The sequence below is a fragment of the Malaya genurostris genome, chromosome 1, assembly GCF_030247185.1.
Source record: "Malaya genurostris strain Urasoe2022 chromosome 1, Malgen_1.1, whole genome shotgun sequence".
NCBI classification, from domain to species: domain Eukaryota; kingdom Metazoa; phylum Arthropoda; class Insecta; order Diptera; family Culicidae; genus Malaya; species Malaya genurostris.
In genome coordinates, this window is record NC_080570.1 from 80,580,944 (window position 1) to 80,597,149 (window position 16,206).

Sequence of the window (16,206 nt, forward strand, 5' to 3'; positions counted from 1 at the left end):
GTTTTAATCAAGGCCCAGGTGGCTTTAATCCCAATAACAATCTGAACAATCCCCAAGCTATACAAGATTTATTGCGTCTTGCGTTCATGTCAGGTAAAAACGTTGGCGAGAGTCTGGCTTCTAGTCAGAACTCATTTGATGGTCCCGATCCACCAATTGCCAGTTCGAACAACTTTGGCGACGGTGGTTTCGGCAATCGTAATAACAATCGAAATAATCAAGGCGGTCAAGGCAACTTCCGTGGCCAAGGAAGAAATATGAACCAGAACAACCGTGGCAATGCCAACAATAGTTTTGGCAGCAATAACGCCGGCGGTAACAACTTCCAAAATGCCCCCGGTATCAATCAGAACCGTGGTGGTCAGAACGTAGCGAACCGTGGTAATCAGTCGAACAATCAAAACCGCGCTGCAAATAATGAAATTGTTAACGTTGGCCAGAACCGCAATAACCTGAATCAAGGTAACCGTGTGCAGCCAAACAAGTCTGGCCCCGGAAACAACATGAATCAAAATAGGAACCAAGGTGGCGGTAATCTGAACCGCAACCAGAATCAAAATCGTAACCAAAATAATCGCAACAACAACTTCGACAATGACTCCTTTGGAGGAGGTAATAACTTTGGCAATAATCGTAACAGTTTTGCCAATGATAATTTTAACAACGACAATTTTGGTAACAATCGTAATGATAATAGCTTCTCAAACGACAACTTTGGAGGCAACAACCGTAGTAACTTCGGCGGTAATAACCGCAACCAGAACGACAATTTTGGCTCGTTTAGTGGTGGAAATAGTAGCAGCAGCAACACTGGCAATAACAGATTCAATAACGATAACAACCAGTTTGGTGGCAATTTCAACCGTAACCAAAACAATCGTTTCGATGACGATAACAACTTCGGTGGTAACAACCAAAAGGGTAACAACTTTAACCCGAACCGTCAAAACAAACAATTTAACAGTGGCAACCAGGGAGGTGGTATGTCTTTTGGTGAATTTAATTCGAATTCCAACCGTGGGAACTTCGGCGGTGGTAATTCTAGCAGTAATTTTAACCCTGGTAATGCCGGTGGTGGAAACAAGTGGAACAATTCAAATTCCCAACAATCGAATACGAGCAGCCGCCTCGCTGGTAGCATTTTCAGCCGCCGCTTTTAAACAGCAGGCATTAGTTGTTTAAAATATATTGACTATATATGGGCTGAATGACGCAAATTTGAAACAGAATTAAACGACAGTAACATTATCTATGTAAAATTTTAAAATACATAACAAAACAGAAATAATTATATAAGCTGGTCTACAAGTGACCGGACATAAAGAAGTATTTATTTCATTTTAAAGCTTAGGATTTTCTGTAAGCTAAAAATATTTTTCGTTCGATATTGATAAAAAAGTTTGTAATGATGCCCATTTACAAATTAGATCAGTTTTAAATAACTTCAAATGCAACCATAATATCTAGTTACAAAAGTTTGTAGTAAGAATAATTTGCTTGTTCGGATAGTATATGCATTATCCAACGGCAGCGATAGGACAGTACTAATGACGATAAAAGGTTGAAAATTGTATCCAACATTTATGCATACTTCAATAACATCAGCATCGCATTTATATGTGATGATTCTAAGTATAATAAGCTCATATTAAATAATTTAGTGTGAATCTGAAATAAACTGTGCAACACTGAAGTGAAAAATTAAAAAAAAACTTGTTTTCATGATGATTAAATTCCGACTAGTAGAGAATCAGCAGTGTAATACTGTTGCAGTTTCGTGTTTGAGAAATGGTAGCACACTGAATGCAGATGTGATATGGATGCAAAAGAGCATAAAATGTGTTCTGCTAAATCTCACACGTATAGCTGCTCATACACATAATACAATTTTCTTTTTATTTTTGATATTACAGACTGGCACATGTATTAATTTGCATCAATCCGAAAAAAGTTCAATTTGTATTAGTAAGTAGTTAGTGAACCGCAACAGTTTTTTGGGCTCTGTTTCGAACGAGTGGTATTAGGTTCTTCATATATTTTTCATCGTTGGTGATGATATAGTTGAAAACATTGGGGATTGAAAGGCGTCAGTAACAAGTCGCGCTCAGCATTGCACTTGTTGTTTTGAAAGAAAATTATTGTTTGCATGTGCTATCAGTAAATATCTAGTTTTTGGTTGCCACGTTGCCGTATACTACAAGGAAAAAGTAAAGATTGGGTATGGTTAAATATAAAATCATAGAAGCTTTTTGGAACCTAGATTAGGCGACGAAATGACTTTACATGATCTCGCAAAATTTCGTAAGTATCATAAGTTGCAAGAAATTTATAATGTTCCATAAAACCGCATAAAATTTAAGCGTTTAATAAGTGCGCGTTTTCAATTTTTGTTCATTTTTTAATTACTATTTACGAATATAAGTATCAGATTAAAGATTTCGTGACGACTTCTGACGTGATTTCACACAAGATTCTTTATTTCTTCCAAACTTCTGTCGAAGTTGTTGCAGTCCACCTTAATTAGTTTTGAGGAATTTTAGTTACTATATTTGAATTTTCAGATTTTGGAAAAAAAACGCCTTTGAAAGTACCATTTAAAAATTCCTCGCCTTTATCTTCTAATAATACAAATAAATTTAGTTGTAAGTCTTCGACTTCAATTTGTTCTAGTAATTTTTAACTTACTGCCATTTGATATATTAAATGAATCATTTAATCGGATCAAAACTACCTTTTCAGATTTGGGAACAAATGTTTCAAATGGACAAAACGTAAAATTTAACGAAATATCAATATTTCAGAAAAAAAATGTAAAGCAATTAGTGGACGTATAAGATCAAATACTGTGTGTTTTATTTGTGATTTTGGATTTTTAATTTATTTTTCTTAACGTGAATTTTGAAAAAAAAAATTGATCTATTTTACATGATGGTCTAGAATTGTTGCATATATTTTTTAAACTTGCAATATTACGTCTTTTATGGTTGATAGCAAGCACGAAACTATAGCTACAAAAATGTTGAAATCAAAAGCTCAATGGAAACTGGTATACATTATGATGGCTATGGTTATAATTTCTATAAGTACTAGGTATGGTAATCAATTGTTGTGATTTTCCTGTCGCATTCTTGAGATACAAAAATTTTCTGAACAAACCAAATTAAGCCATCCTAACAAATAAGCACAGTTCGAATAAACATGCAATAATTTTGAGCACGTTAAATCTAAAAGGTTCGCAGGAAGACTTTCAATCTGGTTTTTATAATGTATGGCCAAGGTTAATAATTTTTAAAGTTTTTAATTTCAAAACTGCATATTAAAAAATGAGAACTCTCAAAGTGGTTAATATAAGAGATCGAATTTTTTTCTTAAGTATTTATAAAACAAGTCATCGATTTTTTGGCAAAAAGTGATTTTTCTATTTTACGAGAAAGGTTAGTATTGTGAAATTTCTACAATGGTCCATAATAATTAAATCCTAAACAATGAGTTGCTTTCATTTGTTGATATGCGTATGGAATATATAGATTTTTTTTACATAAAATATAACTCAATTTTTATCTGTTTTTAGTACAACCAGAACGATTCCAGTAAGTAGAAATGGTGTATGGAAAAGGTAAGATAGTATGTGATATGAAAAAAATACAACGATAGCTGGTGCAACAATATTGTAAGCGTTGATTCAATTCGATGCCATAAGAAAATGTAATGTCATTAATAGAAAAAGTTTGAATAAATTGCAATAATAATAACTGACTGTCGCTGCTACGATATTGGTTCCTTTCAGGTTTGCATCCTGGATTCATTTAATAAATCCATTCCGCTCGAATACCGCTCAGCACAATCATCGAACAGTCGTATTTAGATTGACAAAAATGTTTGCTCGTAAAATGCTATAGTTAAAAGATGTTTTTTCGACTTCTGTATCATTCAAATTTGGATAGTTTTAGTTTTATATTGTGAGTAAATTTTATCATGCCTTCAATTTCTCGCTAAAGATTGGACTTACTGTACATATTCTTGTTGCGGAAAATAGTGAAGTAGAAGTGGAAGTGACGACGGAAATAAGGGCAACTATTAGGGTAACGGTACCCCCATTCATTTCAGCTCCATTAGTCATCTCGTATACGAAAACCATTAGTAAGAGTGACATATGTTGTCTCTGTTCGATAGAATAACTTGAAGAGAAAGATGAAATTATGAGAGAGAGTTTTCGTGTCGATATAACAACAGTTTTGAACAATTTTCGAACTACTCTTTCTACAGTGTTGCTTTTCAGAGTCGAAGCAAAAATATTTTATTTGATTTTATCACATCATTGATGGAAGTCGAGTAATCGGTAAAATCGCATGGTGACTACTAATGACATGACTATTGGAACATCCACCTCTATTCTGCAATCCGACAGATTTGTGATACGAACGAATCTACACTTTCGTTCGGGTTTGAATTTTGCATTCTTTATTCCGTTCGACTTGTATATTTCGATCGACTCTCGTTCGGGAACACTTGAAATTTCGAACACTAACCATCAAAGGTGCCCAGTAAATTCGAACATCGGACGCATCGTGCACGAAAGCTTTTGATTGTGTTTCGAGCTTACATAGTGTATCGGTAGAACAAAAGAGTGAAGATATACCAAAGCAGAGAGCGGATATCCAATACTCAGGTGATGGGATATATCGGGGTTAGATTTCCAACCTCAAACATAGGGCCAGAGTTTTTCTGGTCCTAAGAGGCGAATGACCTAAATGTTAAAGCCTCCATGATCGAGACAAAAGAATTTTTTAACACTCTTGCACACCCTATCGGGGAGACGTCGGCTCGAAAATGCCTTGTTTGATATTCCTTCGCTCTGTTCCTATAGCGATACATAATGTAAACATAAAACTATTTTAGGTCGACGCGGTTGATGCAAATGGTGCAGAATTGTCCGATGACGGGCCGATCGAAGCGCTACCATCGGCCCCATATCGTGCTCAATCGGACCGATGATCGGACGACAAATTTCGCTGGGTACTTTACACGTTCTATATTATTTATCGCCCTTATTCTGAATAACGTCGTATCTTTTTTCCCTCGTATTTCATTTGTATTCCCCATAACGCTAGCAAAATCAAAGGTAGCTATGATTCGATCGAACCACATTCGATGGAAAAATCAATACGTCGTTATTCAGAATAAGGGCGTATATTATTCATTTCTTAGTAAACAAAACCGTCGCACTTGTATAAACAAATTAGAACGATTCTGAACCGAACAGAAGTAATACGTACGCAAGTCGATCCAGTAATGTTCGAAAATTGAACAACTCGAACGGAACATCATTTTTTAATTTTTTCGTGGAAAAATATTGTGAAATAAGTCGGTGAAGAGGTATTTTGGAAGACACTTCTTAAAAATAATGATTTGCGGTGTGCTGCAATGTGTCTCAGTGCAGACTTATCAGAAGTCAACAAATTAAAGCAGCATAGATGAAGTAAATGTTTTTCTAAACCTCGACGTTTTTGTTTGACTTTTAGTTTTCCAAAATTTTTGTAGCTGTAAAACCTCCCCAAAGTATCAAACAACAAAAAGGGATAACGTTGGGCTCTGGCATTGTAGAAACTGTGTGCAAAATTTGAAAAAAAATTGGTGCAGTTGTTTTTGATGACGATACAACACTCAAACCAACAGACTGAGTTACCAGCTTCGATGCTGAAAATGTACAAACAGATTGGAAAATGAACCATTCCATATACTTACCGACGAGCGTGCCCTTTAATAGTATTGAACCTTTCTGAAAAAGAGTATGCAGTATTCTCTTTTCTCTCAAATGCAGGCAATGGGTTCAGATTCCTGGGTAGTAGAAGTGATTCAAGCACACTATCGCTGGTGAACCATTTATCATCAAAGAAAACTGTTGAATTTGAATGTAAAAATAATTTAAATCATTAGAGTATTTAAGCACAAAAAACTAAATTTAGAAAGTTTCAAGCTGCTGCAGAATAGATTTTTCATATTATCTTTTACTACCAGTAGCTATGATTCATGTTTCAGAGTCAGAGCTTATGTTCCTTTAAGTGTACGGAATAAGGAAAGTTTCATAATGAATGGGCACTGCATTGAAACTTATTTCACTCGTGCCATTCATTCCTAGGTCTTGGCTGCAAGTAATGGCCAAATAGAGTCAAAAAGAAGAAGAAGAATGCTTCATTAAACGATCAATAACGACGCCGGTCACGACCAAAGGCTGTGCTACTGAGGAAAAGGAAGAAATGTTAGTCCGATACTCGCTGTTTCTAGAGACCGCGGGTACTACTGTATATCCTCGAGCATCACGGGATAGAAGATGTGTTAGTAGGGAGGGAAAGAAATCGGGATATGTTTTGGCAAACAATATGGTCTCAACAAAAGCTGATTCCTTTTTTTCATGTTCGCATTGCTGTTAACAACGCGAGATGAAACACGACTACTGAAAAAATAAAATAAACACTCGCGAATGGGTTTGCTGCAGACCAATTTTAGATTTTCAGCTTGAATAATACAATTGACTTGTACATTTTCACACATTTCATAAAAATCACCGACGATGATATGCAGACGGGGCTTCGATCGGTTAATATCGTTGAATTTTGGGTCTCCGCATTTTTAGTTTTGCGAATCAATATTATTCAATAAATAGCTCTCTTACTACTAAACACATACTTGTCACTCCTGCATTATCACTCAAAATAACTGTTTTGACCAAATTTTCAACTATACGTATCAAACAACACATTGAAAATAGATTTTTTTAAGAGCAGCACTTAGACACCTCATCGTACTCCCAGTGATGCCAACTCTCTTCTCAGTTCATTTCATCAACACTAGTGAAAAAGTCACTTTCGAGATTTTCATTCATGAAATAAGCATAGACACTAAGATTTGATTCCTTTTATCGGTATTTTTTTTGACGAAAACTTTCGGTAATCAATAGAAATAACAGATATTTCGGTACATGAATTTTATTTTACAAAAATTACGCTTATTTTTGCCGGCCGATCACTGCCATACTTGCATACCAGTCCCATATGGAAAATCGGCATGCCGAGAAAAAGACGATTAAAATTTTATTTCCGATTTTTTTTGATTTATTGTCTACCTAATGCTAAATTATATATATTACAACAAACAAAATTATTGAAATTTGCACTGAATGGGACAGATATGCGGGTACTTTGCATATGGGACAGACAGGAGTCGATATTTTTTCACATTTTACTAAACAAACCATCTACTTTTATGGCAGTTTCTGAGAGTATATTGAAGATAGATTTTATTTCTCAATCTAACTAAAAATTAACGAAAATCGATGTGGGATTGATATGCGAGTATGGGCAGATCAGTTTTATGTAAGTTTTCATTACAGAATTCTGTAAATTGATACACAATCCATACGGTAAATATGAATAGTCGTCGAGTACGGTAAAAATGTTCGAATGATGGAATTATTTTGCAATAACCGATTTTCTGTAAATACTGATTGTCGTGAACACTAACTGTTAAACAGTAATTCAAATTTTCAGTGTTTTTATTAACCAAACGAAAAAAATCTTGAAGGGTTCGTCGAATGGATTGAAGTACAGATGCACAAGTTTTTAAAACAGAACTATACTGTTTGTATACTTATAGGCACATATTTTTTTAAGGTAGATGAGAGTGCAGAGTGATTATTAAACGTAGGCAAAACAAGAAACCATACGTGATGGTATATAAACAGGAATTTTATGTGAAAAAATAATCATGCTATCCTTCTCCACGTATATTGAAAATACGAATCTTAAAACTAACAACAAATAATTAATTTATGGAAACGTTAAAGTGTTTCCGATTATTTTATTTAGCTTCAACGAATGGAAACAAAGCAAAGCTATGGTCGCCTATTCGCCACATTTTCACTTGTTCACTTGCAGGAGGATATCTGGTGGACTCGACGTATTGTGCAGTGTTGTGAAAGGCGCTCATAACTCCAGTCAACCCGGACATTTTTTTCAAAACCATAACCACAACTGAGACGAATTTTCTTCAATTTGTGTTATTTTTTGAAATCCAAAATTCATTTGAATCCAGAATTTTAACCAACAGAAAACAAATACAGAAACATTACCGAACCATTCGTTAGATCCATTTGTTTTACAGTTTACGATAGTTCTTTGACAATTCAGCAATAACCGAACGATCGGTAATCAATTCAATTACCGAACGTCCAGCTGTTGAAAATTCGGTTTACGAATTTCAACCCACAGACATATCGCTAAAGAGATAATCGAAAGGGAGAAGAGCCTTCGTTGGTATTTCGATACTGAATTTCCACTACGCTTCAGTTCGACACCGAAATGATTCGTGCAAGTTTCAATCGTATTTTCATCAATAAACAATCTGAATCACTGATAAATAATGACTTGGATATTTTTGATACACGTAGAGTGGTTAATATGAAGAACGAAAACACTGTAGGAGCAGCGTTTGAATTAGCGCAGCGGTTGCCTGTTACCCCTGTTACTCCTGCGTACGTTATTCAAGCTAAATTGGCTAATATTCATTCACCCCTATTATGTCCTAGCGTATGATATATCATACGCAAAACTTCCCATATTTTAATACATGTTTACTTAAGAAGTTTAGTACCTAACAGCTTTACTAGAGCACTAGTTGATAGTTTACACTTCTGATTTCTTTGTATATTAAAATAGTTCTCAAGTGTCAACATTTTATTTGTATTATAACCTTGCAAAGCTCACAAAAATGACCAAAGAAAAGTAAGTAACATATTTGTGTGAATCTTATGTTCAAAACCATAGGTAGTTCCATCTTTTGACAAACCATTGCAAAAGATTCAAATTAATTATTTCCGAAGTGGAGTTTCAAAAATATATGTTAAACAATAAAAAATTGTTGTTGACATTTGAACGTATGATATATCAACATAATACAGCAGTATTTTTCCCAAAGTATATCGTTAACCGATGAACTCGAGCATCCAAATTTTATGATTAGTTGAAGTCTTTCGAAAAACTCTTGTCATCAGCAAATCAAATCCATTTTGTTATATCTTCGAAGTGTGGAATATTCAAAAACATGACTTCAAAAAATAATGCTAAGGATAGGGACCCTTTACGATTTGAAGAACACGTGAATATGGAGTAGAACGTTAACTTAGAGAAGTATGAATACCTCCAAAACTTATTATTCATTGGAAACACTATCAAATGAGCTTACGATACTCCCTACAAATCGTATAAATATCTCAAATATCATACCAATACAAATGGGTAATTCATTTTCCTAAAACTGAAGAAATGGAAACAAATGAGGTAATTTTTTTTATTTTTAGATTAGACAGGTTTTAACCTTAAAGTCATTCACCACTTTGGGCCAGAAAAACCTTCTGACCCTGTATGCGGGGTGGGGAATCGAACCCAGGTAGGCTGAATAAGTATATTTTGGACGAAATGAACTGAATATTTCCATTTATATTGTCTCTATCTCCGATAGTATTTCTACCGGTACTATTTAAAATACATTGAATTGTATATATAAATTCAACTCTTAAAATATAGACATGTCTCTTATAATTTTGTTGCTACTGTATTGTCCCAGCGTATGATATATCATACATAGGATAATTTCGTTTGGAAAAGGTTTTTAATAGTGATTTGGCATTTCCCAACATCATCAACACTAAATAAGATATTATTGATGATATCTGCTCATTTGGTTCAAATTTGGGAACCCCTGGGTTATAATGGGTTATTAAGCTGCATAACATGCTTTGTGATTGTTTTTATTGTTATTAAAACTATTATTATTCTCATCACTTGCTGCTTTTATCAATGGTATTACTCCACCACCACGGTATTGACGAATAAATTCCGAATACTTCACCACATTGAACATTTTCAGAAACGTTCAATTTTTTGTTCTTCGTCGAATTATACATGATTTCTGCAGAGTTGATATATAACGGCTATGACAATTCATTTCTCAAAAATTTGCTCGGGAATCATATCAGATATATTCAACCAGCGAACTTTTTTTTGTCTGAAAATCACTTGTGAAAAATTTCGGTCGTGATTTTCGAAACTATGCGTTTTTCCAGATACCCAGTGTTTCATGTCATATACCCAGTGTTGGGTATATGGCACTCACACCTCTGGGCCTCGGTTCAAAAGTCGGTTTTCACAGTGATTGCATAACCTTTCTACACGAGAAAGGCCAAAATTTAAACCTGGTTAAAAAAAGTTGAATACTTTTTCAAGAATTCGAAAACCAACGCAAAGCTAAATTAAAAAAAATACGTCAATATTCAAAAAAAGGTTTTTAAGTTAAACCTAAGACCACATTTGGTGCAAATTTGATAACTGTGAATTGAAAATGAAGTTAGAGTTATGACAATTTAGCAATATTTGCAAAACTTCAGGTTTTTGATAGAAAATAGTAATTTAAACACTAGTATATAATTTTACAGATTGAAAGAAATAAATCTACTCATAACGACCTTTCTTCTAGAAGAAGCCGTTCTCCAGATATTTGAACATTAAAGTAAAAAAATTGGATTTTTGTTGAAATGCGCCGTTTCTTATACAAGAGTTTATAAGCCAATTGAATCAGATTTTAGATTTATATGTAAACGGTGAATAAATGTTCGTAGCGTAGACTTGTAAGTCTACGGGACTATTTCATGGCCAGTGCTTCAATACTACGGACACTAAGAATCCTTCCAAGTCAGGACTCGAACATACAAAACCTGGCTCGTTAAGTTCGTTATAAAATGAACCATCAATCGAATAAAAACCTTGAGTGCAAAATTTGGAGTCGGAATTTGCCATGCAAAAATCATTTAGAAATTCATTGTAGGTACCGTACAACAAAGCTGAATGAAAACTTCCGGTTTTTACAAGAAACATGTTTCCAAGCGTGTAATGCATCATTGTTGCCCGTAACAGATTATTCTCGAATGTGTATTTCGGTTCTTTTATAAAAAAGTACAAGTGTGTAATGTCAGAGACATAACTGGATGTCGTGAATACGAATAAAACTGACACTTTCACTTTATACTATCGAATATAAATTAGTTGATCGATAGGCTACAGTACAGATTAGCGTTGTACAAAACCTCAAACGCTCAGGTCGCAGAGCCAGTTTCCCTTCGAAGAAGATCGATTACGTCATGTTGGTTGGTCGTTTGCATTGCAGCAAAATACCTGTTGTCCGTGGGTGCGATATTGATATGTGCAGGGTTGTTACGGTCGCGCGGATTTCGCGGTTTTCGCGGATTTCGCGATTTTCGCGGATTTGGCGCGGTTTCTGCTAAGATTTTGATGCTATGGCGCGGATTTAGCGCGAATTTCAGAAAACATCATTCCATAAAATTCTTTGCAAATTTTTGAAACTTGTGAGTTTTATGAAACCCTAAAAAATTAAAGATGGGCGAACGTTTCAGCAATTGGTCGAGATGGCCGAATTTTCCCTTGATAAAACTAAAATTTACTAGAAGGAGGTTCTAGCCAATGTTTTCTTCAGTGGACAAAATTTCGATTTTATGCTTTTCGATCTCGAGTGATACAAGTTGCTATTTCAACATTTTGCACCCAAGGATATTGATGTCAGATGGAAGATATCGTCTCAGTGATAATACATTCAATAATGCAAAGATTGCGATTTGCGATGCGATTCTTCAATAATATGGTAACAAATTTTGTGTATGATAAAAATCGAATTCTTAAAGCAAAATTTACACGACATGCTTACGAAGCGAAGTCTGACAATAAAAGAAACGAAGAAGTTCTGGGATTCTATTCGTGGTGATAAGAAAGTGTTCTAATAGTTAGTTGGTTCCACTATCCAACATTTTCAATTGTTCTTTCCGTTCTGGAATTTTTCCTGAAATATGGAAGAAATCATATGTGAACAAGGGTATAGTATCCAACTACTTTGGAATTGTTGCTTTGTGCGCTGTATCGAAGCTGTTTGAAATTATAGTTCTGGATTTTATAACACATAGTTGCTCTGACTACATGTCAGAGACTCAGCTTGGATCCATGCCAAAGCTTTCAACTTCCCCTGCTGCGTTCGACGAAATAAATCATCACATAACGATCTCCAAGTTAGGTAGACTGGGATTAAATGGATCATTTTTTAATTGGCTTCGATCATATCTAACTGGTAATGAAATGATAGTGAAAAAAGGAGCCTGTTCAACCTCACCAAGTGCTGTTACATCTGGAGTTTCTCAAGGAAGTCACCTTGGACCGTTCATAATTTTATTGTATCTCAACGATTTAAATTTTTCGATCAAGTGTATGAAACTATCGTTCGCTGATGACTTTCGTATTTCATATTTCAAAATTGTTTAAATGCCACTAAATGCTCCGTCGTCTCTTTTTGTAGCAAAAAGTCTGTATTCAAGTTCGACTATAATATGCCACAAACTGTTCTCGAAAGCGCATCGTCTGTTAAGGACCTGGGTGTTCTGGATGCAAGTTAAATTTTAAAGAGCACATAGAACTTTCAATTGTTACAATTTGACATTCGACGTCGTAGTTTTCCTATTTTTTTCTTCGGATTCCCTATGTTAGAACTAATTATGGATATAACGAGCTCATTGCTAGCATGTTCCGCATATTTAACAAATGTTTCAATTCTTTCGACTTTCATTTATCACGTAATGTTATCAAGAAATCGTTTCTTATGTTACTGTCTCATTAGATGTAGTTACTATAGAAGCACTAGATTTAAGCAAATGTATCATTTGGATGATTTTGATCTATTGATGCAAAAGATGAGGAGTTTTTATGCCTGCTGGAGAACAAATTTGACAGAAACTAATTCCAGTGGGCTTTTCCCTGATTCAAATAAAAGAAGAAAAGATGATTTCCTCCTCAGACATTCAGAGTGAAATCTGACAACAAAAGAAGGCGCTATTATAATTGCAACTGATACTAAAAAGAGTGAATCAGATCATCCTGATGTGGTCTACCTAAAAATTCTTCTTACCAAGAAGGAAATGTTTGCCGAGCAAAAAGATGTCGAAACAAAAAACAAATATCTTCGATGAAATGTGTAAGCATTTTTATTTTTACTGTAACATTTTCCGTACATCAGAGAGTATTAATTAAGGATCAAGAATAAACCAAGTTAGCTTGTGTATTACGTACAATTTATTCAGTACGTATGTTATAGATTAATATATGCAGTGCAACGAGTTTATTAAAGTGACTTGCAGGATTGAGTTTCAAACAATCTTTTTTAACAATAATTTATTCTCGAATACATGTTAAGCCTGACACTTTGTATGATATATCAGTTTTAAACAATTTTTCACCAACGTTTGATGGAAAATTGCTTACATTTTATGAATATAGATTTTAATCCCTTAATAAAAAAAGTTGACAACACTGCTTCAAATCATTTGTATTAGATTGCGCTACACAAAATAAGCAAAACTAAATATTTTCTGTTACAAAAGTAGTAAAAATAAATAGTTTTACGACAACATGCCATTTCCATTGCCTTTCGCGTGTTAAATTAAAGGTTCCTATTTTACGGGTTTACTTATAAAAGCTACGGAAAAAAATTCTGCAATAGGAAATCCATATAGGAATGTGTTTGTTGCTAATCAAATGTGTCAGTGGAAGTAAGCGTTAACTGAGACAATTTTTCTCGAGCAGTTTTAAGGAAAACCGAAGAGTCCTAGACTAAGACACTTTTCTTGAATTGCAATTTTAAGCAGAATGAACTGATTGGTTTATTTTTCAACCATATGGAAGATTTATTGATTAAAATCAGTAAAATAAGCGCCGGAATTTGTTTTTACGCACATATTGTTGACATTACTCATACGCTTGCAAAAAGTCTTGCTCCTTAACTAAGGGCATCGAAAAAGATGAAGAATAAAAATGAAATCGTTTTCATTGGGTTTCTCGAAGTAACGTGCTGTATGCGGACTTATTTATTGTGTTCATATGACAAACTTATGCAGATTTTTAAACTATATTTAAGTGAATTTTCAAGTACTGCGGAAAGTATCACCTGCATAAAAATAGTTGTCTAACGCTTCACTCGAATTTTAGTTTTCAACTTCGCGCGGATTTCGCGTGTTTTAGTGTTCGACTTCGCGCGGATTTCGCGCGTTTTGATTTTGAAATTTTTCGTAACAACCCTGTATGTGTTTTGTTGCAGTCTCCTGCTTCATCCGCTTGCGGTAACAAGCTTTGTATTTCGCTTGGAGATTCCTCGATCGCACCATAATCAACACGATGACGACAGCCAAATTCGAAATGAATGGCTTCTGAGCCGGTGCTATGCATTTTATATAGCAAATCTGCAGAAAGTTTACTACAAACTACAACTGGTTGAAAAATGGGCCGTATACAGTATAGTGAAGAAAAATTTCGCATAATTCTTTGGATATTAAATTATGGTTCTAAATGGAACCTTAGAGAATTTTGATGTCGACTATTTCATTTCAAATTTCAATATTTTAGTAAAAGATTCTATCACAATGCTGTACGGGATTAATTTCTGGCATCCCAGAAGAGTCAAATTGTATAATTTTCTAAGATATTAAATACTGATTGGATATAAACGATTTTAAACTGTTGCAAATTTAGAAAATGGCAAAAATCTGATAAAATTATCCTAGATTTTCACTACACTGATAATTTTAATTTTCGATTTTTCAAATAAGAAATCTTTATAGTTCTTTAGGTAACATTTAGAGCCATTAAAAGGGCTGATTTTGCATAATGTTCCACATTGTTTTCCATTTTCCGTTGTATTTTGCTCCAATGCACCAAACCACCAACAGGATGATGTAATCGATCTTCTTCGAAGGGAAACTGGCTCTGCGAGGTTTGTACAACGCTAAAGGCCTGCTCTTATTACTAGCGACTGCTCAACCCGACGATTGAAGTCCAAATGAAAGCACAGCCTAAGCGTTTGAGGTTTTATACCACGAAAACGGCCTGCTTTCATTGCCATCTATTCCACCGGACGACTGAAGTTCAAATGAGAGTTGCGACCTGAGCCGTTTGAGGTTTATAACCACACAGAAGGTGCACCCTCCGAAGCTCCTGGATGATTAAATCATTCCCACGACGTCCGCTTCCATCCAACGTACAAGAAGATATGATCGATTTTCGACCACGGTTCCCCTTTTATACGCAGTCAGTTGAAGATATGTGCCTGACTACCTCAAAATCGTCGTCCTTGCGCGAGAAACCCAAGCGAAAGTAAAGAGATTTCCGCGTTGTTTTCAAATTTTGAGAAAACTTAATTTTTGAGTTATTTGTGGTTATCTCACATTGTTAAAAATTTTATCCTAAATTCCTGATCATATTTTTGATGAAATAGTGAAAGAATTATGATGCTGCCATTAATACAAGTCGAGATATTCACGATTAAGTACATATGTACGAAGTACACTAAGGTCTCTTTTTGCACGGTTTTTTTTCCCACGGTTTTTTTATACACGGCTTTTTTTACACGGTTTCCGGAATTAACGCGGTTTTCTTTTACACGGTTTTCGCAATTAACACGGTCTTAGAGAAGAACTTAGAAATTACTCTATTAAAAAAACGATTTTTTCTTGGATCGATAATATAAAAGTGGTAATATATCAGATCGAAACAATAAAACTATAATTAGAGCTAATAAAAACACTTATTTAAATCAAAATCATTTTGCAAAAAAATCATTTATTGAATAATTCTGTATCAAATTCTGTATGTAGTTTAATATGTATAATATTAATATTTAATCGCTGTCGTAAATAACACGACGCCTTCGCCCTGGAATAGCACACGTTAAATTTTCAACTTCGTCATCGTTTGACCGAGAATCTCGTAGAGAGGAAGTCTCTGTAACTGTTGATTTTTCGAGGTTTTTCAACTCCTCTTCATACCTAGCAATACAATATTTCATGTCACTTCTAAATGATATAGCTCTTGCAGTATTATGATCCACATTGATAAAGTGAGCATCTGCTGCATTGCACATTGCAATACCTGGTAAAAAGGGATTATATAAGAGACAATAATCAAAATAATTATAGCAATACCTTTTCTAATTTGATCGGCATTCATTTGTCCAATTTCTTCTTCTTCAACGTCGTCTATTACATCGGTACACAGATCCTCATCGGATATAACAGTGTCTTCCAGCAATTCATTGATATCCGAGGAG

At 34.6% G+C, this 16,206-nt stretch overlaps 2 protein-coding genes across 2 annotated transcripts in view; one reads left to right on the forward strand and one right to left on the reverse strand.

Moving 5' to 3' along the window:
* The window catches only part of LOC131440608 (uncharacterized), a 43,970-nt gene that overhangs the window by 13,400 nt on the left and 14,364 nt on the right, over window positions 1–16,206 (forward strand). Inside the window, exon 5 of the mRNA XM_058612043.1 lies at window positions 1–16,206. This exon is cut by the window's right edge and continues 14,364 nt beyond it. Within this exon, the coding sequence (XP_058468026.1) occupies window positions 1–1,160 (1,160 nt within the window). The 3' untranslated portion in view covers window positions 1,161–16,206.
* The window catches only part of LOC131426394 (tigger transposable element-derived protein 1-like), a 1,639-nt gene continuing 1,210 nt past the window's right edge, over window positions 15,778–16,206 (reverse strand). The window contains exons 2-3 of the mRNA XM_058589096.1: window positions 16,082–16,206; window positions 15,778–16,028 (exon numbers count right to left, since the gene is read on the reverse strand). The exon at window positions 16,082–16,206 is cut by the window's right edge and continues 925 nt beyond it. Of these exons, the coding sequence (XP_058445079.1) occupies window positions 15,778–16,028; window positions 16,082–16,206 (376 nt within the window). The remainder of the gene's footprint in view (window positions 16,029–16,081) is intronic.